Source organism: Panthera tigris, chromosome D1, assembly GCF_018350195.1.
Source record: "Panthera tigris isolate Pti1 chromosome D1, P.tigris_Pti1_mat1.1, whole genome shotgun sequence".
Lineage (NCBI taxonomy): Eukaryota > Metazoa > Chordata > Mammalia > Carnivora > Felidae > Panthera > Panthera tigris.
This window is the reverse complement of record NC_056669.1, coordinates 65,487,721-65,514,471: the sequence shown is the minus strand read 5'-3', so window position 1 is coordinate 65,514,471 and position 26,751 is coordinate 65,487,721. Positions and strand designations below refer to the sequence as shown.

The 26,751-nt window shown below is 35.9% G+C and overlaps 1 protein-coding gene across 2 annotated transcripts; it reads left to right on the top strand.

The window, feature by feature from the left end:
• Positions 1 to 1,185: 1,185 nt before the first annotated feature.
• On the top strand, positions 1,186 to 26,159 carry TMEM41B (transmembrane protein 41B). Of its 2 annotated transcripts, none has more exons than XM_007083199.3 (8): positions 1,186 to 1,302; positions 1,427 to 1,549; positions 12,393 to 12,510; positions 14,739 to 14,867; positions 20,310 to 20,403; positions 20,962 to 21,066; positions 22,169 to 22,307; positions 24,404 to 26,159. In XM_007083199.3, the coding sequence occupies exons 2-8, from the start codon at positions 1,429 to 1,431 to the stop codon at positions 24,571 to 24,573; spliced, it is 876 nt and encodes a 291-aa protein (XP_007083261.1). In that variant the 5' UTR covers positions 1,186 to 1,302; positions 1,427 to 1,428; the 3' UTR covers positions 24,574 to 26,159. The 2 variants fall into 2 exon arrangements, with proteins under 2 accessions (XP_007083261.1, XP_007083260.1); XM_007083198.3 differs by having other exon boundaries at positions 1,187 to 1,302; positions 1,424 to 1,549.
• The last annotated feature ends 592 nt before the right edge of the window (positions 26,160 to 26,751 follow it).

Sequence of the window (26,751 nt, the reverse complement as noted above, 5' to 3'; positions counted from 1 at the left end):
GGTGAACAAAAAGACAAGGCCCTTACATTGTAGAGGTGGCAGACAATGAACAAGTAAACAAATAATCCAAATAATAATTGCTTTTAATGACGATCATGAAGGAAATAAAATGGGGAGCTACCTCCTAGAGTGGTCATTGAAGGTCTTTAAAAAAAATTTTTTTTTAAACGTGTATTTATTTTTGAGAGACAGAATGCGAGTGGGTTAGGGGCAGAGAGAGAGGGAGACACAGAAGCAGAAGCAGGCTCCAGGCTCTGAGCTGTCAGCAGAGTCCCACGCAGAGCTCAAACTCTCGAGCTGTGAGATCATGACCTGAGCCCGTCTGACGTTCAACCGACTGAGCCACCCAGGTGCCTCTGAAGGTGTTAATGCAAGTAGGCAGAGGTTGTGCACATAAAAGTTCCCTTCGATAAGCTCCCATAATTTAGTCAACTATTGTTTAGCGTTGGGTTTTTAGGTTGCTTCCACATTTACCATTATACTAATAAATAATGCTGTTAGGAATAACTCCGTGTATCCTTACTTCCATGAAATAGTTTCTTAGAAATATAATTACTGGATAGGAAGAGTATTTTATACAGACTGCCAAGTTGCTCTCAAGAGGAAATTCCAATACACTCACCAATAAGCTGAACACTGTTCTGAGATTTAAGTGTGGAAAAAGTTAACAGTCAACAACGGCACGTTTGGGCTCAGTGAAAGAAAAAGCTAAATGAGGTGACCTGGGTTTGCTAGTGAGGGGCGACAGGGTGAGGCAATGGGAAAGCTTCTAAACCCTTTTCTGCCATCCTGTGACCTTCACAGGTTATAGCTCCTCTCTGATCCTTAACTTTCCTTAAACTCGAACGGTTCGGATCAGGCTTTGTATTTTTCAACATTTTCAGACGAAACACCTAGACCCGACAGAGTGAAGACAGCCGCTTGGAGAATTGGTGAAGTCAGTACGCTGAATCACCATTCGCTGCGAAACGCCAACTAATCACTCGCGGGCACTTCCGGCGGCCGGGACAAAGGGTTTGAAGTTTCAAGGACCGCACTTCCGGATAATTAAAGCTGCGCATTAGATGCCTCTTGTCCTCGAGCTACAACCGATTCCGGGACTGCGACTGCGCATGCTCCATACAGTCGTGAGCAGGGGCGGGGCAGTGAACGGGGTGGGCCAGGGCCCTGACTTGTCTCGCGGTTACTGGGCGAGCGTGAGCGCGCGAGGCACGGGGGTGGCGCGGGGCGGAGCCTACTCCGAGTGGGCGCTGTAGGTTTCAGCAGAGCGTCGCTGTGCTCTCCGGGCTGAGGTCGTCTCAGGTGAGGTGGTCGCCCCGGAAGTGGCTGTGGCTGCGGCTGTGGCCCCTGGTGTAAGGAGCCTGAGGCGGAGGTGTTGTTAAGCGGGGGCGGCATCACTTCTCTTCCTTCACCTTCCCTGCAGCAGCCATGGCGAAAGGCAGAGTCGCCGAAAGATCGCAGACGGGGGCACTCCACACGACCCCTGTGGGGGACAGGGCAGCGGGGACGCGCGGTCTCATGACGCCAGGCAGCGGAGACTACTTGAAGGGTGAGTAGAACCGGAATCAGAGCTGGGGTTGGCCCAGAGGGGGTAGTGTGCCCGAGGGGCTTCGGAGTAGAAAGGACCCCGGTCTGTCCCAGGGATTTTCGAGGGGGCCTGCTTGGCACCCAGGGGCGCGGGAGCAGAGAGGGTTAGGGACCTGGGCTTGCTTGGGCCGCTGCCCACCTCAAGGCCAGACACTTAGGAGGTGGCTCGTAAATGCTGTTGTAGTTGAATTCAATTAAAAGAAGTGATGACACTGGCTTGTTTGAAGCTCAGGGAGGTTGTAAGCTTCATAATATTGAAGCCAGACGGAGCTGGAAGGAACTTCAAGACTCTTGCTTTATTTTCACTGATGAGGAAACTGAGGCCCAGAGTGGATATGGAACTTGCATAAAGTCACAAGATTAGTCAAGTAGTAGTTAAGAGCAAGGATTTAACTATGTCCAGGTGCCACTTCCAAGTGGACTGCTCAACCACTTATGACTTTGGACTTGTTATCTTTAAAAACTCAGTGTCTAAACTGTACAGTGGGGATGACAAAGGTGATAGTAATAATAGCTTGCCGTGTGGATTACGCAAAAATAATGGATGTAAAGCATTTAGTGTAGTGGCTTGTGTGAAGTGGAGACTAAATAAATGTTAATTATTATCATAGCTGAGATCTCCCATTCTCAAGCTTTTTTCCATTACACCATTCTGGCATTTCTCTGAACTTTAAATATTATTTTAAGAAGAAAGCATACCTGGAAGCTAAATACTTTGATTCCATCTTGGCATAGAGATTTTCACTGCTTTTCAAAAGTTAAAATGATTAAATTCTTTAAATATTTTTTAAAAAGCCCATAAACTTGAAGGGATCGTAACAAATGGCCATTGTGGAACACCACCGGTGATGGGTAGGGAGAGGGTCTTTGAAGACTGTCTAGCAACATCATAAGTATAGACAACAATAATGTATTGCACACTTTAGTTTAAAATGTCTTTAGTCTAATTTGACTTTTTAGGCTTTATGTATTTGGGTATTTCTCCATCTTATAGACAGTAGAGCCAAATAACTTCAAAACCCCAAAAATGAATTGTTGTTTAAGTATAAATCCACTCTAAATTAAAGGAACATTGTTTTGAAGATGCTGTTATGGAGAGTGACAATAATCCAAGTGTGTCCTGAAGACTTCTTCAGGAAGTCTTTCCAGATAGATCATTTCTAAAGATTGTCATTTGGTTTGCAGTAGCAGTCAATTTTTTTTATTACTGATTTTTGTTGTTTTAACCTAAAGCTATTTGGAAAATAAAACCTTGAAACCTCCAAAATGCTTTTATAATTGTTTATCTTTTATCATTAGAATAACCTATTCAACACAATTATTTTTATGATGCTATCAAACGACTTCTGTGCACTACACATCTATAGAAGGATAGAGGGAGATGTGAAGGCATGCCTTCAGGAAGAAGTAGGGTTTGCATTGTTAGAGAGAAGGTAAGGGATTCTGGGCGGAGGAAACATTAAGCTGGAAAGTTAGTGTGAATCTTTATGTCAGTAAACTTATTAACATTAATTTGTCAGGAATGGAGGATTTCTGTTGGGTATAGTAGGAGATAAGGTTGGCCATGATCAAAGTAATGTTGGTACAGAGGGATTTAAGTGCAAAGTTAGTGTTGTGTTTTTTTTTTTTTTTTTAATGTTTATTTATTTATTTTGAGAGAGAGACAGCAGGGGAGGGGCAGAGAGAGAGGGAGAGAGAGAATCCCAAGCAGGCTCCTCACTGCTAGCGCAGAACCAGATGTAGGGCTCAAACTCACAAACCATGAGGGATCACGACCTGAACTGAAACCAAGAGTGGTTGCTTAACCGACCAAACCACCCAGGTGACCAAACCACCCTGGCGCTTCATTGCAAAGTTAGTTTTTTGATCCATCCTGTTAGTGATTTCCAGTGTTTTCTTTTTCTTCTCTGCCTCTCAGTTTCTGTCTCTGTGTCTCTCTTTTTAATTAGTGTTAGGAATTCTTTCTCTGGGCAAAAGATTTTGTAGATCCCTTACATGATAGGGTTTGGTTGCTTATGGTAATGGTAATGAGCTGGTGATGTGGTGTCATTAGTAACTATTTAGCAACCAATTTTCCAGATTATGAAAAGCAATTTTTGTTAATTGCAGATGGTATCTGGTTTAACATCTCAAAAAATTAAAGGTTTTGGAGAAGAGATAAAAATTTTAATAACTTTTTTTAATGTTTATTTTTGAGAGAGAGAGATAGAGAGCAAGTGGGGGAGGGGCAGAGAGAGAAGGAGAAGAGCTTGATGTGGGGCTGGCTGAGTGTTGTGAACTGTGAGGTCATGACCTGAGCCAAAATCAAGAGTCGAACGCTTAACTGACTGAGCCACCCAGGCGCCCCAAATTTTAGTTAACTCTTGATTGAGAAATTCATCTATGTAACTTTGACAAATAGTTGTCATTGTGTGTATGCTTGAACTACTTTACATTCTACATGCAGTGTTTGGTATGTTTTAGTGGATTCCTTGCCATGACTCTGATCTCTAGTCTAACATCTGAGCCTTACAGACTGAGGACCACTGTGAAGACTTGACCAAGATAATAACACTGAGAGTCTAATTCTTGCATGATGAGGAAGAGTAAGTAAGAAGCACTTATGAGGCTCTTGATCTAATCTACATGCAAGAGTGCCTGAATGAGGGTATTTTATTTTCTTCTGTGTTATTTGTTCTGTCTGATTTGTTTACTAGCAAGTCAGAAGTTTCCCACTTCGATTCAAGAGAACTGCTAGGACTGTGTTTTTTAAATATATATAGATCATCATCCTTGTGAGCAGCGAGAGCCCTGTGAGATCAGTTTGATGGGTAATGATGAGTCATTTTAAAAAATGGAAGAGAAAATAGAGTGCTTCACATGTAGTAGGGCATAAGTGTTCTTTGAATTTTATTTTTCGTTTTATAGATTTTTGTGTGTACTAATCATGATATAAAGCCGTTTATTATGATTGCAGCCAAAAATGTTTGAGAAACATTGTCTCAAAGTTGATTTTACTACTTTTAGAAGACAATATTGTTCAACTTTGGATAATTCACCCCTCTCAGATGCCTGTTCTAGATCCTGCCTTGTTTATTTGGTTCAGTAAATATTCTTTAAGCATCTGCTGTGAGCAAGGTACTGGCCTAGAGGAAGAAAGAAGCTCTGATTACTGATAACCGGGAGTTAAGACTAAAATTGGCAACTGGATGTCAACCAAGGTGTTAGTATAATTTGTTGAGACAGTCTCAACCAAAATGTTATGTATCAGGATTTTTGTGCTTATCAATAGAAAATACAATTGAAACCCTTGCTGAAAGAAGGTTGATTGATATATATAACTAAAAAATTGATAGATTAAGTGGGATTCCCTGGCTTCAGCCTGGAACCAGTGGCCCAATGAGCCCAGTGATCAGGATCAGATTTCTTTCATATCTTTGATGTCAGCTTTACCTTAAGGTTGATTTCTTGTGAAGGTCCAGGTAAGCTAAATACATCCTTGATAACTTTGATAATGTTTTTCCTAGCATTGCCAATAAAAAATCTAAATATTCACACTGATTAGACTGTCTCAGATCAAATGCTTGTCCCTGAACCTATCACTGTTATCAGATTGGCTCAACCTGATTCATGTTTGACACCTAAAAAAATGGGAGTAGGAATGAGGCTAACTCAGTTTTCCCAAAGATGGATCTCTGTGATGGGTCACTCATGATTTTTCTCTATTTGTGCTCAACCATCTTCGTGAAGAAGGTGAATTTATATTACTGGTATTGGGTTAGATTAGATATAAGAAAAGGGTAAGGATTCTAATCAATGGTGTTGCTTCAGATGATATATCATGAAATCGAGGTTGGGCATGGAAGGAAGAAAAGTGAGGAGCCCAAGAGAAGGGAGAAAATGGAGGGAATACGTTCACGAAAGAATAAAGGTGATCAAGGAATAGCATGTTGGAATTTAAAATGTCCAAGGTAGAGCAGTGTCGGGATGTGAGAACTTAGTGTGTCGCTGGAAGTGGGTGGCTAAAGTTGAATAGAAATGAACCTTAAAGACTTTTGAGCCTGGGTGGATCATCTAAATGGATGATGAATCTTTTAGGATTACGAAGAAATTTATTATAAGCTTGATCTCAGTCTTTGGTGAATGGAGGTGGGAAGCATCTGAAAGTGGTTAACTGAGTCTGAAGGTATGTGGATTGAATGGTACCACAGTTGCAGGGCATAATCCTTAGAGAATGAGCTTTCGTACAAAATTGGTAGTGCCATTTTGTCTGGTACCTACAAACATGTTTTGTGTGTGTAATAGTCGATTATTTGTATTTTATAGTTATCTTAGCTGTTTACATTTATACTTGATGATACTGCTACCATTTTTTTATTTTTAAAAATTAAAAAAAATTCTAAAGCCCTTGAAATAAAATTTACTTACAAAAATACTGCAGTAGATTCTTGTGACCTTGAACACTTGTTAGAGTTTCTGTAAAGAGATGGGTCTTTTGCTTCTTCATGGTAGAATCAAGTAAGTTTAGAAAACATTGAATGTTGAGAACCTGATGACCTGATGGGCCTGATGACCAGTAGAGTCATTCCTAAAATCTTGCAGATTTAGGAAGATTTTGCTTTTCAAAGGTTTTTTTTGTATGTATGTTTGTATGTCTGTATTTAAGAGAGAGTGAGCACGGGAGAGGGAGGGAGAGAGAGAGAGAGAGAGAGAAAGAGAATCTAAAGCAGGCTTCATGATCAGTGTGGAACCTGACTCGGGTCTTGATCCCATGACCCTGGGATCATGACCTGAGACGAAATTAAGAGTTGGATGCTCAACTGACTATGCCCCTCAAAAGATTTTGATATGAAAATAGTAATGAAAATAGGGAGCTACTATAGGGCCATTAAGGTTATGACTTTTCAGAATAGATATATGCATATTAGGAGTTAGAGAAAAGGTGATCTTAAGAGGAAGAATTGAAGATACTGGGTGCATAGAGAAGAGACAATTCTTTGAGCAAAATCTGGAAGGAAGTGTGTTGGCATTTAATGCAAAGATAAGGGGAAAGGAGCAAGGGAGGATAATTTGAGGAACAGATCTTAAGGTAGAGATTGGGAAGCTCACTGAAGTGTGGAGGGAGTGTCATTGTTTGAGAATTGATGAAGATAGAATTAAAGGCTTGAAGAGACTTGAAATAGCCCTTTTGGAGTGTGCTGTGAAAGGATTATTTGCTAGTGATAACCTTATTTGAAGATAGAAAAAATTGTGAATTTGTAGGCTAAGAGAACATAATCTTGACTTTCTCTAGTAGTCTAATAGTAATTTTCGCCTGGGAGGAGGTTGGAAAGCAGAATATGGGGATAATTCAGATTGGGAATTAGTATGATGGAAGATGTGAAGGTTAATGAATGTGTAAAGTACTGTTGTGGATAGCTCTAAATGCTAAATGGCATGGTACATTATAAAAATGTATGCTATACATGTAGATGTATAATTATTATTAAAACAAGATTTTCAACTTTTATTTGTGTAGAACTCTAAATCAATTACATGCTAGTCTCTGGACTTAATAGAATTACACTCAAGAATAATTGTTGAATCATAATATCTAACAACCCCTAGTTACCAGTTAGTGTGAAAGAAAGGAGAGCTTCAGGGGCGCCTGGGTGGCTCAGTCGGTTAAGCAGCCTACTTCGGCTCAGGTCATGATCTCGCGGTCCGTGAGTTCACGTCCCGCGTCGGGGTCTGTGCTGACAGCTGAGAGCCTGGAGCCTGTTTCAGATTCTGTGTCTCCCTCTCTCTGACTCTCCCCTGTTCATGCTCTGTCTCTCCCTGTCTCAAAAATAAATAAAACGTTAAAAAAAAATTTTTTTTTTAAAAGAAAGGAGAGCTTCAATATTGAAGGTCATTTATTTTCTGCATTCTCATCAGTTTGTTTTCTGTGTTACTGTTGAACACAATGCTTGACAAAATTTGCCTAATTTTAAAGAGTGCAGAAAATATGTATCAAGTTAAACATGGAGGTTAATTTTATTCAAATGTCTATGTGTTTCATCATCCAACTGTAAGACAACAAGTAGCAGTCAGAAATGTGTACTCTGGGAGCATTCAGGGTAGTGTTCTGTAGTCCAGTTAAATGTTGCCCGACACCTTTCTTCCCTCTGACTCCTTACTTAGGACTGGCAAATTAATAATGGGAAGAAAATATTATAGTTTAACTTTAAAGCTAGCTTGCTTAATGTCCTACTTAATTTTTTTTTAAAGATTTTATTTTTAAGTAATGTCTATACCCAATGTGGGGCTCACTCACAACCCAAGATCAAGAGTCTCTTGTTCTACCGACTGGGCCAACCAGGCACCCCTAATTGTTAATTTAAGAGAACTGTATAACCTGTTGAAATCTTTTTATATTTAACTACAGTATGGATTAGAAAGCTGTAAATTCTTCTTATCTTTTAGTCTTCAACCAAGTTTCTACCTGCTCTGTGAATCTTGCCTCCATTACTCCAGCCCAGTAATCTTGCTTTCCTATATACTCAAAACCCCTTTGTGCCATTCATTCCTTGGTAATCTAGCTAATGGTGCTATCAGTTTCTTAGAAGCAGAGATTGAGGAAAACATTTTGTACATAATAGATGCTCAGCAGATCGTCCTAAGCAACTCTACATTTGACTGCATACCTTGCAGAGCAGAAGTCCTAAAGGAAAGTACCGAGAAAGAGGTGGGGGTTGGGGGGATATCAGCCATTTATTCTACAATTCTTGTGTGCACAAATGTCTGCCATATGAAAAACAAACAAAAAAAAAAAAAAACAGTGGTTTTGAAGAGTTTAAAAGATGCCAGTAATATTAAATTATTTGTATCAGTCCTTTTTGTACTCTGGACTTGATTCAAGCAGGGAAGTAAGTGAAAAGTGAAGGCTGAGCAAGTTAATTCCAGGTAGATTTAAAAGTAGCATGCCTTTAAGAAGTAGCAGGCCTTTCGAATAATTGTACAGAGTATGTGTGTGTACATACACTTTGCTTTGATGTCAGCCCATAGAAAACTATGCCATAAACCTCAATGTTTATATATTACTTTTATTTCTTTTCCTGTGGATTACCTCTTTATTTAACAAAGTAGGAAAATAAAATTTTAGCCTAGTGAGAAGTTTGTGTTTCAGTAGATTTTCTATTTAAAACCACATTTTTGGGGGCGCCTGAGTGGCTCAGTCAGTTAAGCGTCTGACTCTTGGTTTTGGCTCAGGTCATGATCTCACGGTTCATGAGTTCAGGCCCCACATCAGGCTCTGTGCTGAGCTCCCTGAGGCTCCCTCTCTCTCTGCCCCTCCTCTGCTCTCTCTGTCTCTCAAAATAAAGAAACTTTAAAAAAATAAATAAAAAATTAAAAAAAATACATTTTTGGTTGAATTGGTTTTATTGCACACTGATTTTTTTTGTCACTTTTGGCTGATTATTCTTTTCTTTTTAGAGTGAGTAAATATGATTTCTTAAATTCTCAAGATAAGCATTGAATTAGATATCATAACCAAGGCAAAGATATGGACAATTAGGCATTTGTTATCATAAGATTCTGCAGAGATCTTTTCATATTATGCCTACCTCAGATGTTTAAGGTCTCTGTTCAATTTTCTGTGCTGCAAAACATACAAATACATTAGTGGATTAATGAACTATAGTATTCAGTGGCAGGCATCCTGGTTTATTACTCCATTGAAGCCATCTTTTGTAGTATTTTATGATCCCATTGCTTCCTGCAGTAAATTTTAGAAATATGATATGAGTGGAGTGCCTGGGTGGCTCCATCAGTTAAGCGTCCAACTCTTGATTTCAGCTCAGGTCATGATCTCATTGTTCATGAGTTCAAACCCTACGTGGGGCTCTGTACTAAGTCTGCTTGTGATTCTGTCTGTCCCTCTCTCTGCCCCTCTGCAGCTCATGCTCTCTCTCTCTCAAAATAAATAAACTTAAAAAAAAAAAGAATATTTAAAAAAAAGTATGATATGAGCAAGTAAATTTCTATTTGTAACTTGGTTTTTTAAGTACAGTCCTTTTTTTTTTTTTAATAGTTGAAGTAAAGTCTTTTTTTTAACTTTAGTGTTCACATACTAGAGCTTGATAAACCTAATACTGTCTTTCAGAAAGTCAGCTTTAATAAACAGATAAGAACAATTTGTATCTGGTATATCAAAGCACCAAACCTAAGCAATTTGTGTTATAGCAGAAATTATGAGTTGATTATACATGGATATTAAAGGGCTTTGGGGATATACTTTATGCCATTCAGTTCCTTAGGAATTTTTTTAATAGTGCAACCTCCTTAGGGCCTCTATTTACTTACCTATAAAATAGGCAAAGTGGGCCATATTGTTTTCTCTTAAGTTTTAATGTACATGCAGATCACCTGGGTATCTTATTAAAACACAGATTCTGATTTAGTAGTTTTGGCATGTTTGCCTGAGAATGTGCATTTTTTAATGTTTATTCTGAGAAACAGAGAGAGTGAGCTAGCAGGGGAGGGGCAGAGAGAGGATCTTAAGCAGGCTCTGCTCTGTCAGCATAGAGTCCAATGCGGGGCTTGATCTCAAGAACCAGGAGATCATGACCTGAGCTGAAACTAAGAGTCGGATGCTTAACTGACTGAGCCACCCAGGCGCCCTCTGAATCTGCATTTCTAACAAGCTCCTGGTGATACCAATTCATGTAGTTCACACAGTACACCTTGCGTGGAGCTAGGTGGTTTGTATTGCTCCATGTTTAACATAGAATTGGGCAAAATCTTACCAATTCAGTTGTAAAATATATAAAACTACAATAAAATGAGACAAGGTATAAAAATGAAGTTTGTCTTTTAGTTAAGGCTTTTTGGTTGAAAGGAGCAGAAATAAGTTTAAACTAGCACCAATAAAAAAGGAGATTCTTCTAAATATATGAGACAATCTCAGGGCTCCTGGGTGGCTCAGTTGGTTAAGTGTCCAACTTCAGCTCATGTCATGATATTGCAGTTTGTGAGTTCAAGCCTTGCATTGGCTCTGTGCTGACATCTCAGAGCCTGGAGCCTGCTTTGGATTCTGTGTCTCCCTCTCTCTCTGCCCCTGCCATGCTCACTCTCTCTCAAAAATAAACGTTTAAAACTTTTTTTTTTTTTTTAAGAGGCAATCTCACTGGCATCCGTGACCAAGAAGTGAAATATAGCTAGGCTTTAAGGGAAGTGGAAAGTTAGAAGTTAACAAGTAGGTTAGCTATAGCTCCCACTTGGGCTCTCTGCGTTTTTGTTTTAACCTCCACTCTTACATTTTCTGGTACATGTCTTTGGCCTGCCTTGTCATTATCTGTGGCCTTCACTGCTTGATCTTTCAGCCTCAAGACATACCACCTCTTGACAACAGTATCTCTTTTCAAATTTTCAAGAGACAATTTGGTCAGCCAATAATGAGTTTCTACTTGAGTCAGGTGTCCAACCTTGGGCAAGTTAGCCTTCTGTTGTTTGGGAAGGTAGTGTTGGAATCAAAGGGCCAACGAGATTAGCCCCTTTGAGAGGAAGGGGAATATGAGAAAGTTTCCCTGAGGAGGAGGGTGTTACTCAACTGTGCAGTGACACCTATCTAATACGTTTATATAAATGTTTGAGAAGAAGAATTTGCCAAATGAACGAATACAGTACAGGCATTTGTTTTAGGATACTTCATAAAAAGTATGTATAAAAGTTACACAGGCAGTAGTTAGGGAGGGGCATAGTGGTAGATTCATTCTCAGAGAACTAAAAGTAATTCTTATGGTATACATATATTTTTTAATCCCCTGAGCATTAAAAGTATGTACATGGAATAGTGGTAAATGTGCACAATAAAAATTATGCCACCACTTCTGTTTCCACAGAGAGCACTACTAAGGTATCTTGGCCTTGCCTCCCCACTATTGACTACGTCCTGATAAAAACAGCTCATTCTTGCTCATTCTTCTACTTGCTCTTTCCTGGATCTCATTCCATACTTTTATCTTTTTATTTATTTTTATTTTTATTTTTATTTTTATTTTTATTTTTATTTTTATTTTTATTTTTATTTTTATTTTTATTTTTAGAGAGAGAGCATGTGAGCGGGGGATAGGGGCAGAGGGAGAGAGAGAGAGAATCTTAAACAAGCTCCACACTCAGCAAGGAGCCTGACACTGGGCTCGATCCCATGATGCTGGGATCATGACCTGAGCCAAAATCAAGAGTCAGACGCTCAACTGACTGAGCCACTCGTGTACCCTGTACTTTTATGTTGCATATAATTTTTTAGATAACACGAAGAGTACCTTGTAAGGGAATGTGAACAAATTCTGCCATTCTTGGAGTCCCAGAGAGCCACCCAAAACATTTGAGGCTCAACTATATTCTGAAGCGTTTGGTGTAAAAAGTACTGTATTAACATTCACCAGTTGTATTAGTCAATTTCTGGGTTCTTGTGACTGTTGAAGTAATTGCCGCTTTACCTCATTTTTCCTAAGAGGGCATTCTGTCTATGTTGTCAGCTCCCAATATAAATAAATTTGAAAGTCAGTGACAGTAACTAGAGCAATGCCCTCTTTTGTCCTTTGGCTTATCAGCAAATCAATGCTGCAAATTCTGGTGTTCTGTTTTTTCATGCTTCTGAAATGGGTATATCCCCCCGAAGCAATATGCCTGGTTAATAAATGGCAAATACATTAGTAGTTAAATTTTTATGTTAAAACTGAGCAAAAGTATGAACAGTTTATTGGGGAGGAAAGTCATTAAGGAAATTATTTGCTGACTTGGAATACTGTCTTTTAAAAATATTTATCTTAATTATAGCTTTTTTTTTTTTTCCCTTTCAGAAAAAGCCTGTGCAGAAGCTGGGTCAGCAAGAATGTCACTTCTTATATTGGTGTCCATTTTCTTATCTGCAGCTTTTGTTATGTTTTTGGTATATAAAAATTTTCCTCAGCTTAGTGAGTAAGTATACAGAAAGAAACTGAAAAATGCCTAGACATTTATAGATAAAGTAGATTAAAAGTTAAACTAATTTGAAGCAACAGAACTGTCATGGTGAGTGTATATTAGCTATCATGATTTGTAGCAAGTCTCTAGTGACACTTATTTAAATATTCTTTCCCAAATATGCCTCCTGATTTTCTGTGCAGGGTTTTCCTAGCACTGCTCCTGTAATTAAAGCCTCATCTTTCTAATGGCTTTCAAATTAAAAATATATATATAACTATATTAAGAAATAGATTTTTATGTCATGATCCTGTAGGCATGTGCCTGTCCCTTGTACCCCGCTCACTTGCATACATGTATACATACAAAATTAAAGTTTCCTGAAACAGGTGGTGGTCTCTGATATTTTCTAAATTATTCTATTTATTTAATTTTTCATGCTAGTAGTGACCAAGCAAGCTTATTTTAAAATCCATAAAAGACACCTGTGGTTTGAAAACCATTGATGCTCTTCTTCTCTGCTTTCCCTACCTTTCCATCTATGTTTTCTCCCTTCCTTCTTGTGATCAGTTTGTCTGCTTCTATTCATTCATTTCTATCCCCACCACATCTCTCTCTCCTAGCTCTTTTTCTTTTCCCTTTTTTATGGAAATGATATGACCTGAATAGGTAGTTTTCACAGTGAAATGGACTTTATAAAAAAAATAACTTGTATTATCTTAAATACATCCAAAACTCCTTAGCCAAAACCTTGGGGTGAAATGTGTTTCAGAATTTAGAATTTTTCCATTTTTGGACAGATAACATGGAACAAATTCTGTTATGTAGTACCTCCAACAGGATCTGGGGAAGGATCCCATTATCAAATTCATTAATATTTTTTGCAGAGGAATGGGCATGATAAAAGACTATGATATTTAAGTGTGGGTCAATTTTTGCTGACAAAAATATGAAGAACTTTTGGTTTTCAGAGTTTTTTGAATTTTAGGGAAGAGATTATGGAACTGAAACATACTTTAAGAAGGCAAAATATCCCAGGGCTGTTTAACCACAGTAATACCTATGTTAATCATAGATTACATAAAAGACTTACTAAAATGTAGTTAGACTTTCAACCAGAGCCAGACTAGTGTGGTAATGGAGAACTGTGAAATATGATTTCAGGGTGTTTGGAAGTTCCCGTTTCCTCTAAATTCCTTTCAATAACAATTCCTCATGCTTGAAATTTTTGTAATTAAACTTATTTTTATTTTCATACTTTGATTTCTTATGTCAGTGTAAATGCTTTTGGGAGGCTAGCATGTTATATTGTTAGGTTACTATTAGTGTTATTGAATTTTAGATCCTTTCTGGTTTTGATCAAGGAGGAGGCAGTTAAGAGCTGACTGAAAGAGAGCAAGAATATATAGATTAAGGTTGTCTTTGCTCCCAATCTGCTCTAAGAATGATAACATCACTTGTGTACAAGTGTGCTGTTATACACCTGTTATGTTCCGCTTATTTCTTTATGTGTGTGTGTGTGTGTACACACCCCTATGAAGAGTTTTTTGGTTTTTAAATTTATAAATGAGAAATCACAGTTTACCTACTATTTTTATAGAAATTAGGCAGCAGTCTGTCATTGTTCTGCAAGATTGGTTAAATTTTATCATGTAAACAAATGGGCACAATATACATTAAACACAAACGTAATTATTTGAGCCTTTTATAAGTAAGAAATTCAGTTCCAAATAAGGCACCAAATATAAAGTAAGATTAATAGAAAAGGAAAAATGTGTAAGTTTTTATCTTAACTTTGAGTTGAAATATTCCAGAAGATATGTGAACTGTAAATTCATCAAAAATTTTACTTAATTTTAGTTGTAATTAATTATTGATTTTAGCTTCTCATGAGGATTACCCAAAATGATGTTAAATATGTTTTGAATATGCTAACATCAGTAGTTCACTTTTTAACTCAAAATTTATACCAGTGTTGGAGCAAATGCTTTTAATCTAATTTAGTTTGGGTCATTCTGAACTTTCATACATAGATAACATGTCTCAAGAAATTATATTAAATCATTAAAAACAAATAGTTATAGACTTTTGAACTTAAAACTTATGAATTTATGGTTAATATAATACAGATCAAAGCACCAAATCATTTTGGATAAAACTTCATGTTTTGAACTTGATTTTGATATTAATTATCTTGGCAAATTTCTGCTTTAAAATTTTTCACTTTAATTTTATTTCTTTAGAGAAGAAAGAGTGAATATGAAGGTTCCCAGAGATATGGATGATGCCAAGGCTCTAGGAAAAGTTTTATCCAAATATAAGGACACCTTTTATGTACAAGTACTTGTAGCTTATTTTGCTACATATATTTTGTATCCTTTTAACTGAAAAAACTGTTAATCTAGTTTTGTTCAAGAAAGAGGTCTTAAAGGGTCTGTTTAGTTATGCATAACTATTTTTTTCTTTTAAAAGTTATTAATTTCATGTAACATTAAATAAAATATTGAAAAATTAAATGGAAAAAATTATCACTTTAAACTGTCTCCTCAACTCAGTTATTATTTTTGAATATTTACTACCAGTGTTTTTGTATTCTGCTTATTTCACTTATCATAAACATTTTCCTCTCCTCTGCATTATTCAAGATAATTATCTATTTAATTTATGATTGTATTAGTTAGTTGATTATTTTAATTTAGTTTATTTGTTTTGAATAGTCACCACAGCATAATTTTTAAAAATACTCCCTTAGGTTTGAAGATATAATTTGTAATTAATTTTTTGCTTTTATACATGTTGTGTTATAAATCTTTCTGTTTGTGATTTTTTTCTTCCATTTAATGGTTTCTTTGTAAAAAGATCTTAAGTGGAAAATTAGTCATTCAAAGGATATAAATTTTTAAAATAACTCTTGGTATATATTTCTTTATTTTATAGAAATCTATGTTGTATTAATTAGTCAGGAAAATAGCTTTATTCTTCCTGCGTATTTTCAAACTGCTTATGCTACTGGTGATTAGTCTTCCAGTTACAGGCTTTAACTTCAATCTGATTTTTGTATCTTTTATTTTAATCCAACCTATTTTCAAATCTTCTCATTTAATGAAACACATTATCTCTTGATTCTGTAAAGGTAATCATTCTCCTTTTGAAACCAACATTTATTTTTAAAAGTTAAACTAGTTACTTTATTAATTCTCTCAAACTCTTTATATTCTTGCTTCCTGTTTTATTTCCTGAATTTCTTTTGGCTTATGGGACTTCGCAATTAAAACTTTTTCTTGTAAAATTCATTAGCATTTTCTTTTCTTGGATTTATAGTAGACTAGATATTATGTATTTAACATATATATATGTTTTTCTATACTTGCCTCCTTATATAAATGTTGTCAGTATATTCTTAAATACCCTGAAGCAGTTATTCCTAGCATAAACAGTTTGTTATTAAGTATGTTAACAAAAACTTTTGCTGATAATACAAACATTCCTTTATCTACCTGGTGAGAATACATTTTTATTTAGGCACTTTGTCATCTTATTTATTATGAGAAAAATCCAAATTTGGGAAAAATTTAGAGAATAATTATTATGCATCTGTCTTTCAGCAGGTTATTTGGCAGCTATTTGTAAAGTGATTTAATAATACATAAACTGTTTTAAGAAATCCATAACTGCTCCCCTTTCCTACTAACTCCATTTTAGAACCTATCTGGGAAAACCATAGTGTTAGTGTTAGACTTAAAGGTTATTTTGCCTCTATACACTTTAACCATAAATTAAAATATTTTCCTCAAGTAAGATAAAAACTTGATTCCTTTTTTTAATTTGGCATTTATAAGGTTTTTGTGAACAAGGCATACAGTTTTTGTTTACTTTGGAAAGTCATCTTTTTTTTTTTTTTTTTTTTTTTTTTTTTTTTTTAACCCTACTTTGCCTCTCAGCTTTGGGAGGGATAACATGTCTGAGGGATAAAGGAAATACCCACTCATAAGGTCAGTCAGCCAGTTAGCATAAATGGATCTTCACAATCTCTGGGGTTATAAATGTTATAGCCTAGTTGTCTTAATATCCATATGCAAATTAGTAGAAAAGGATAAACTGTCCTATAGAAAGTGAATTGAAAGTATAAGAAGGGCTTTATTATTACAAAATACAGGGGCGCCTGGGTGGCTCAGTCGGTTAAGCGGCCGACTTCGGCTCGGGTCATGATCTCGCAGTCCGTGAGTTCGAGCTCCGCTTCAGGCTCTGTGCTGACAGCTCAGAGCCTGGAGCTTGTTTCAGATTCTGTGTCTCCCTCTCTCTGACCCTCCCCCATTCATGCTTTGTCTCTCTGTCTCAAAAATAAATAAACGTTAAAAAAATTTTTGAAAAAAAATATATTTGGTTTGAAGTTTTAAATTTTATCAATTTTTTAATTTTTTTTAATGTTTATTTATTTTTGAGAGAGAGAAAGACAGAGAGTATGAGCAGGGGAGGTGCAGAGAGAGAGACAGGGAGACAGAATCCGAAGCAGGCTCCAGGCTCTATGCTGACAGCTCAGAGCCAGACTTGAACTCAAGGACCGCGAGATCATGACCTGAGCCAAAGTCAGACGCTTTACCGACTGAGCCACCCCAGGAGCCCCTAAGTTTTACATTTTAAATATTGGTTAATAGTAAAAATACATATATTGGTTAATATTGTCAATTCAGGAGGTTTTATTGCATATTGTTATTGTTGCCTTGATATGTAAGTGATTGTAATGATTTTACATCTCATTTTAGATTTTTATAACATAACTTGTTAAGTTCATGTTGTCTTATAATTTTCTATTTTCACTTTTGAATCTTAAGCTCTTTATTAAAAAGATACTTTTTAAAATTCAGTGAACAAAAAAGAGAAAAGACTTTATCTTAGGGCATATAACTGATACAGTGTTAATTAATAGAAAGAAATATAATTGAACAACATGTAATTTTTAAATTTTCTAGTTGACATTAGAAAAAGTAAAAAAACACTTGAAATCAATTTAAGTAATACATTTTACTTGAACCAATATGTCAAAATATTATCATTTTAACACGCAATCAGCATAAAAATTGAGGTATTTTTACATTCTTTTTTCACACTAAGTCTTTGAAATTTGTGTGTTTTGCACTCATAGCACTTGAGTTCAGACTGCGTACATTTCAGTGTCTCCATAGTTACATATGGCTAGTGGCCACCGTCTTCAGCAGTGTAGTATTAGTACCTTCACTGGTATTATGTAATGTCAAACTTGAATATAAATGGCTTTTTACATTATAATTATTTTATTCATAATCAGTTTTTTAATTTACTAATTATATTCTAAGTACAAATCTAGTGTTTTGAGCATTCAAAGGTAGAACAACTATTTCCATCTGGGGCACTAGGGAATTATGGGTAGAGATGGCACAGTCTCATTCTGAGCAGATCTAGAGCAGAGCTTACAAGCACAGGGTGTGGTTAACAAGTGATCGGTCATCCAGTTTAGTTGGACTATAGGGTGTGAAAAGGGGAGGATAGAGACACAAGTGTAGGGAGATAGGACAGACACTGCACTCAGACTGTAGAGGACTTTGAGTACCAGGCTGAGGAATTTAGAATATTCAGTGGTATTGGGTAGTCACTGAAGACTTTTGAGCTATGGATGACATTAAATGTGTCACCATCATCTCTTTTTTTATTTCCCTAAGGCTAAAATCTTAGGGTAATTTAAAAATTTCTTTTATTATGGAAAATTTTAAACCTACACTAGAGAAAATCATACAGTGGACTCCTGTGTACCCATCATCTAGCTTCAGTAGTTATCCATATTATACCAGTTTTGTTCTTGGTGGTTACCTTTCTTTGGCTTTGTATTTTGGGCTGTTTAGAGAAAAAAGGGAATAGGTAGAGGACTCTGTTTAGGGTTGGGAAAGGAAGATAACATTTACTTTGATTTAGGACATGCAGAATTTTAAATATTCAAATAGAAGTATCTGTACCCAAATGTCAGTAGGGAACTGGTTGCATAAGCCATGGCAAGTCTAAACACTGGAGTGTACTTAAAAATGAGAAATGTCTCGGGGCGCCTGGGTGGCTCAGTCGGTTAAGCGGCCGACTTCGGCTCAGGTCATGATCTCGCGGTCCGTGAGTTCGAGCCCCGCGTTGGGCTCTGTGCTGACAGCTCAGAGCCTGGAGCCTGTTTCAGATTCTGTGTCTCCCTCGCTCTGACCCTCCCTCGTTCATGCTCTGTCTCTCTCTGTCTCAAAAATAAATAAACGTTAAAAAAATAAAATAAAATAAAACTTAAAAAAAAATGAGAAATGTCTATGTGGTTAAGGCATTCTTACCTCCAGGATATAATGTTAAATGAAAAGAGCAAGGTGCAGAATAGTAAGTCAGTATGCAATGTTTTATCTAAGCAGGGGAGGATGATATGAGTACACACATACACAAGGAGATAATTTATCTGTTTTTGAAAAGAAAAATTATTTTTTTTAATGTTTATTCATTTTTGAGAGAGCACAAGCAGGGGAGGGGCAAAAAGAGAGAGAATCTGAAGGAAGCTCCAGGCTTAAAGCTGTCAGTGCAGAGCCAGTCGTGGGGCTCAAACTCACAAGCCTGATCATGACCTGAGCTGAAGTTGGATACCTAACCGACTAAGCCACCCAGGCGTCCCAAGAAAGGGTATTTTTAAAAGCCAATACAATGTTTACCTGTGGGGAGAGAGATGACAGAGGGATGGAAGTCATTCTCTAGATGTACTTTATTGCATAGATTTGACTTTAGAACCAAGTAAATATTTTACATAATTATAAAATGAGTTAAATCAGGGTGAAAAAATAAACAGGAAAAAATCATTACTTTTGGCCATGAGACGGGTGGATGAGTAAGTCAGGTTGCAAGGAGACAGGGAGAGCATCTCCTCTGAGGAAGTGAAGGTGAGGCACACTAGCTGGATAGAATACGTTGGTCAAGGAAAGCCTGGGTTTTCTTGAATTCATAGGCATCAGAGTGGGTTTATACAGCAGGGATCCTGTGGAAGAGCAAGAAACTGAAGATGAAAGAAGCCAGAAAAAAGAAAGGAGATTGAGATGAAAACAAGAATAGAGTAGGAGAATGGGTGAAGATAGAAATTTTAAAAGAAGCATAGATGTTGAAGGAATTCACTCTGACTTGTAAGTAAATCATGTTAGGGGTTTTTAAAAGGGGGTAGGGGGATTCCAGACTAAAACTGGGAGCAAACAGGAAGTAGTAAAAAGCATAATTCTTAAAAGTAAGGTTTGTGATCTTTATTCTGTAACCTCTATCCTTTTTTTTAATGAGTAGTGCATTGAGGTAAATGTTTATAAGTTAAATTAGAAACAAGTAATTATCATACCCTAGATTTCCACAGAAACCATGTTTCTTGAACACATTTAGGAGTAAATGCAGTGCATTAGAGAAGCATATAAGATTACTGAAGACCTTTGTTCTCTCTCTTTCTCTCTCTTTTTTTTTTTCCCCTCCCTTTTGTTTCTTTTGCCAAAGTGCCCAGTTCTTTATCTGGAACACATTGGATATTTGTCTTGGTTTTTCTTTCAGTAACACACTCTTAATAGCATTGTATTTATAATAATGCTAGAAAATGGTCAATTTAGAGTTAAAGGCATCATAACTGATGGTTTTTTAAACTTTTAGATACAATTTTGCTTTCTTAATACTGAGATACAGATACAATCTTATTAACATGATAACTTCTGTATTGATACTTGTTTTCTGAAATGTTTGATTTGTCTTTTAAAAATTCCATTGTATTATGTTTTAATCCTTAACTTAGAAGTTAACAGCTTGCAAACATTTGCTATTCCAGGCTCTATATTTCTCAGTATACTCTCAGGGTTTCTTTATCCCTTTCCGCTAGCCTTATTTCTTGTTTGTTTGGTAAGTATATAAAATGAATTTGGGAGACTAGAAAAAAAGTAGCTTTTGATAGAATGATGAGGGAGAAGGATGGCATCTGGTCCCAGTAGTTTGTGTAAACATAAACTCATTAGTTTTAAGAGGTGATTAATGTTTAAGTAATATCTTTTAACTCCCCCCATAAGCAGATGTTATAGTTTGCTTTTTTCTTAGAACAGGGGCATCACAGACTTAAGTCCAGAGCTGGAGGTGGTATTTTCAAGCATAGCAGTTGAAAAAAAATTCGCTTTTAAATTTTATTCTTAGGCTAGCTAGATGCTATTATTAACTATTTGGATGTAATCACTAAGTTTAATCATAAGTGCCAGTTTGTTATAGTTATTCTCATTTTAGTTATAATTTGGTCTGAGAAGGGACTGGATCAGATGGGTTCTTGTTCTGTGCACGAGAGATGTCATGTAGAGTACCCTCCCTTAACCCCCCAAAATATATACTAGTTGAGCTTTGCTTTAAGTGACTATATCCATGTGACTAAGATGGAAAAGTACACAATGCTTATGGCTTTTTGTTATTTCCTAGTGTTCTGGACTCGGTGCCTCATTCTGCTATATGCTCTCCTATTTAGTTGGGAGGCCAGTTGTATACAAATACCTAACAGAGAAAGCAGTAAAATGGTCACAACAGGTAAACATGTATTTTTTTTTAAGTTATTTAGTGTCATTCTGTGCCTAATTGGGAGGTCAGTGTATAGTCCCTACATAAATTAACCCAGACTCAGGGCTTTAATAAAAATGATTTTTGACCAAAGTAAATTATAGTAGTAGTAGGCAAATAATGAATGTTAATCATTTCAAATATGCAGTTTCTGTACTGTAACAGTAATTGTAATTCTTCATTCCTAGTAAGGTCAGTCAGAGCAGAGAAGTCATCATTCTGGTGAAGACATTCATATATTTGGACACCTCACCTGTTTTGTGTTGATGCAGTCCGTCAGTGGGTCACTGAAAAACTTTTATCAACCAACTCCTTGAATGTATTTCATCAGTAGAAATGACTGTTCTCTTTAGTCAGGATTTCTACAAAGACATGCAATGACAAATATAGGCACCACTACACGGAAAGGTTTAATATGATGTTGCTAAGAAAATCTTATTTTTAGAAAGAATTGGAAGAAACAACCTGTTAAATCTCAAAGGAATTCCAGAAATCATTCTGCCTTACCCTTTTGTTTTACAAACTAGGAAATGAGAAATTAAGCATTTTGCTGCAAATCACAATCATTATTTGTAAAGCAAGATCTAGAAGTATAAACTGCTTTTATTTAATTGACTAAATATCTCCCTATACTTGTTCAATCTCACTTATCTAATGAATGAATCACTTACGTAATATATATCATAACACAAAAATAAAGATTAAATTAGAGGCTAGGTTTACTGATGTGCTATACTAGCCTTTTACATTATAGGAAGTTAAAAATTAATCACATGATATGTATCTTATGTATAGCTATAAATTTAATTTTGCTCTTTCAGGTGTAAAGGGTCATTGTTGAGCCATCTAATAGTGCAACATTAAGCTACATGTACAATTAAAAAAAAAAACTCATCTCATGTTACTTAGCTTTGGTAATGAGATCATTGTCATTTTCAGGTTCCTATGTTGATCATTTCTGCTGGATAGATTCTGAACTATCAGGGAATGAGAATTTGAAATAAGTATATTAAGGAACTTTTTTTCGTTGTTGGCCTTATCTTGATCCTAACTGGTTTCTTTCTTATGACAGGTTGAGCGTCATAGAGAACATCTCATTAACTACATTATATTTTTGAGAATAACACCATTTCTGCCGAATTGGTTTATTAATATCACATCCCCTGTGATAAATGTGCCATTGAAAGTTTTTTTTATTGGCACTTTTCTAGGTAAGGCCTCTGGTTCACGCTGTGTTAGAACTCGTGTACATACCTAACAGTGTCCAGCTGGGCTAGATTTCATGTTCTTTGCACATATTTCAGCACAGAGCCTGGCATACATAAATAGCTATCCTGAAATGTTTGCTGGATTGTGTTGATTTAAGTGTTCCTTCTTTTAAATTTTTTTTTTAATGTTTATTTATTTTTGAGAGAGAGAGACAGAGACAGAGCATGAGTGGGGGAGGAGCAGAGAGAGAGGGAGACACAGGATCCGAAGCAAGCTCCAGACTCTGAGCTGTCTGCACAGAGCCCAGTGTGGGAACTGCGAGATCATGTCCTGAGCCGAAGTCAGACGCTTAACTGACTGAGCCACCCAGCCGCCCCTGTGTTACTTCTTTTAAAGAAGACTACTTTATTGGATATTTTTTTAATCCTAATAAAAGTGCCCGTTTTGAATAATTTGTTCCCTTGTCTTCTCATCACATTTTGAAATACTGAACTTTAATTTTCAATAGAGTTGATTCTATTTTCTTTTTATTGACATTAGTATTTATTATGGGCATTACGAAAAGTATGGGGGAAACAAGGATTCTTGCTTTCAAGGAGCTGGCACTTAATTCTGAAATTAATTAGTGAACATAAAGATGCATTTATGTATTTTGTGAATTCTGATGGTTCTTTAGTAAGAGTATTCTGCTTTTCTTTCAAATTTAATTTGAGTTGTTTAGATACCAACGAAGTGAACAGACCTCTTGTATTAAGTATTGGTTAAAGTTTAAGTTAATACTTACAGATCTTGAAAAGAATAATCAAAATCAGTTTTTTGTTGCTGCTTTTAAAGAATTCATTGAGAAACTTAAAAATCTTAGGGATATTTTGGATTTTGTAAAATAATGTTACAGAATCAGAAGAGAGAATTTTGTCCCCACATCTTTAATTTTACAGATGGAATACCTGCAGATTTAGTTAACTTCAACTTTGGCTAAAGTGACTTTTCCAATTTGTTCTGGTTTTTAATAAAATGTAGTTGTTCCATCCATGCTGTGGTATAAACTGTTCTTACTCATATTTTGAGTATCTTTCCATATCTGAGTATCTCCTACCACTTCATTTTTATTTTAAGTATATTCTGTCAAGGATGAATGACAGTTTACTCAATCTTATTGTTGAACATTTAGATTGTTTCCAGATTTTTTGTTGTTTATAATGCTTTGATGAACATCCTTGAGCCTAGGTCTTTGCTCAGGTACATTAGTATTTCCTAAAGTACAAATTGCTGGATCAAAGCACATTCTTTTTTTAAAAGCTGTTAAGAAATGTTCTAAATTATTTTTTAGAAAATTTTCTTGGGGCGCCTGGGTGGCTCAGTCGGTTAAGCGGCCAACTTCAGCTCAGGTCATGATCTCGCGGTCTGTGAGTTCAAGCCCCGTGTCGGGCTCTGTGCTGACAGCTCAGAGCCTGGAGCCTGTTTTGGATTCTGTGTCTCCCTCTCTCTGACCCTCCCCTGTTCATGCTCTGTCTCTCTCTGTCTCAAAAATAAAATAAACGTTAAAAAAAAAAATTTTTTTTTCTTGAATTTTTAAATTCCTTATCCTCCAGAGGTAAGTTGAAAGATTGAATTCTTTATATGGAAATAAACTTGCGGGGCCTTATTTATTTTTAATGTTTATTTATTTTTGAGAGAGAGATAGAACACAAGCTGGGGAGGAGCAGAGAGAGAGGGAGACACAGAATCAGAAGCAGGCTCCAGGCTCTGAGCTGTCAGCACACAGAGCCTGACACAGGGCTTGAAACCACAGTCTGAGATCATGACGTGAGCCAAAGTCGGATGCTTAACAGACTCAGGCACCCCGTGGGGCTTTAAATTAAATAACAATGTACTAAAACAGAGATTACTATATTCTTGTAAGAAATTTTATACACACAGAAAATTTTAATTTTTTAAAATTTAAACATGGGTTTATTTGAATCAGTTTAAAATAGTACATTACAAAGTGTTAGAATAATGTCAGTGCTGTTTTGAGTTCTGAATAATTTTGTGAATATAAAATATATTATAAAATTTTATTTTTTAAAAATGGTTATGTTTTTCTTTTTTCTTTTAGGTGTTGCACCTCCTTCTTTTGTAGCGATTAAGGCAGGAACAACACTGTACCAGCTTACAACAGCAGGGGAAGCTGTTTCCTGGAACTCAGTATTTGTTCTAATGATTTTGGCTCTTCTTTCTATTCTGCCAGCCATCTTCCAAAAAAAACTAAAGCAGAAATTTGAGTGAGAAATCATCTGGGTTTCAGTTTTCCTATCATCATCATCATCATCTCAGGATTGGCAGGCTTAGGTGTTAAAATCACCTCTTCAGTAATTGAAATGAGTTTGTAAAATAATATTTCCTGTCACACAGTTAAAATAATTCATGTAAGAGGTAAGGGAGAGAAGAAAGTAAAAGTGGAAATTGATATATTACGAAAAGTACTGTCAGTAGTTACGATAGACATCTTCTAAATTACTACTCCAACGGTAGCTGTAGATAATCAGTAGCTGTGTAGTGGGAAATTCTTGATCCAACTGATTCAATTTAATAGTTTCATGAACTGGCTATCTTATTTATTCTTGACTTGATAATTTAATATTTTCCTCTCTTTTCCCTTACTAATAACTGAAATAGGGAAAGCAAATACAAAATACAAAAGGAAAGATTCTAGGTTTGTAAAAATAGTATTGCAGTTCTTGCTAATGTTAGCCTTCTTCAAGAGCGTAAACTTGAAAACTAAAGCTCAAAAAGGAGATTTACGTTTTCTTCCTTTTTTAACTTTGAAGTAATGGATTTGTTTAGAAGGTACATCAGGTGGACTACTGAATTTGGAAAGGATATCAAGTTGTATCTGTTGTGTAAATTTTATTTTTGTTTATTCCTGTTCTAGATTATCATGGGTTAGTCTGAAATTTAAAATTCTGGCCAGTCTAATTCCATCTTTTTTTCTAGCTTTCACAGTATTTCTACTGTGCATATAAAAATGGCAATTACATGATAATTGTATTATATTGGTGTTAATGATTTATATTCAGATAATATTTTGTTACACAGTTCCCCTTTGCTATCTCAAAAGGGGATCAAAAACAAACATTCAAAGTATGCAGTTTTTAGATGATAGATTAATTATATTACTTTATATTTTGAAACGGAAGCAGTGGCAGCGCAACACTTAAGTAGTTAAATATAGTTTATTTGTTTCAATAACTGTAAAATTTACCTCATTTATTTATTGGTCTGGTCATTAAAGTATGTATTATGTAATTATCCTTTTTATGCATGATATAAGAATGCCTTGTTTTGGGGTTTTTTGATAGCTTTTTTGTTTGGGGCTGCTTTTGATTAATGCAGTTACCCAATTTAGTGTGTTTACTTTTTATAACTCCAAGTAAAATTAAATCCTTACATGGTAACTGCTCTATTTAAATGGTCCTGGAAAAGCTTAAACAGCTTTCTGCTGCTTGCTTAATGGTAATACCCTTGATTTCCTGATTCTAGGACATAGCTGATATCTAAGGTACTTTGTCAGTTTTACCTTCACCCAAGACTGTCATATTGAAAAGTACTTTAGCTGTGGGAGAAATCCTTGTATGTTTTTATTGTGAGAGGAATGGTCATCCTCAAAGCCTGTTTCTACTACATAATGTGGACTGATTATTTTTTCTATCACAGTATTAACAAATGGATTTATTGTAAATACAAAGAAAATATATTAATTAATATACTATTCTTACGTCACCTGGCCTTTTGTGTGAAATTATTTGTATTCATTTCTAGCAAGGTTTTTCTTCCTTCCTTATTGGCCAGAGATTGAGTGATAAAGCTTTTGTTATTTTTACAAATGAACTTAAAAACAGAAGTCTTTTTGGACAAAGTTCACTAAATATTACTGTATAAAATGTAATTGAGTACATTTTTATCAGACTTTAAAAATAAAAGTAAGAGCTTGGACTCAGGAGAAGCCTATTTACTCTAGTGTGTATATATTATGTTTATTCTCAGAGTATTATCCCTATCCTTATCATTGATTCTATCCCTTCGCGGATTATTTTTTTCTGAGTTTCTTAGAAAACTGAGCTGCCACTTGGGTGGGGTATATATTCTTCTCCCAAGAGAATAGCCAGTCTTTTTTAGATTCATCGTAATTGGCTGCACCCTAAATGTAGTCAGTGGTCTATATTCATGGATATGTAGACTTGGTCTGATACCAGATTCAAGCTTCAGCCACATCTTGAAGAGAATTACATAATAATAACCACCAGAGAGCAAGTATGTGTACACTGGGAGAGGCAAATAGGCTAACTAGGTAGCTGACCCACTGAGACTGCTAAATAATTAGTTAATGGCCTTTCTCTGGAGTTCTATTTGAATATAATATTTCCAAGATACTTAATAAATGCAAATTAAAATGTAATAAGAATA

What these genes read in the sequence shown, in the direction of transcription:
- TMEM41B (XM_007083199.3), top strand. Translation starts at nt 1,429, where the DNA reads ATGGCGAAAGGCAGAGTCGCCGAAAGATCGCAGACGGGGGCACTCCAC. An exon ending in AATTTTCCTCAGCTTAGTGA is followed by an intron (nt 12,511 to 14,738) that starts GTAAGTATACAG and finishes TTATTTCTTTAG; the next exon opens with AGAAGAAAGAGTGAATATGA. An exon ending in TATTTTGCTACATATATTTT is followed by an intron (nt 14,868 to 20,309) that starts GTATCCTTTTAA and finishes AGAAGTTAACAG; the next exon opens with CTTGCAAACATTTGCTATTC.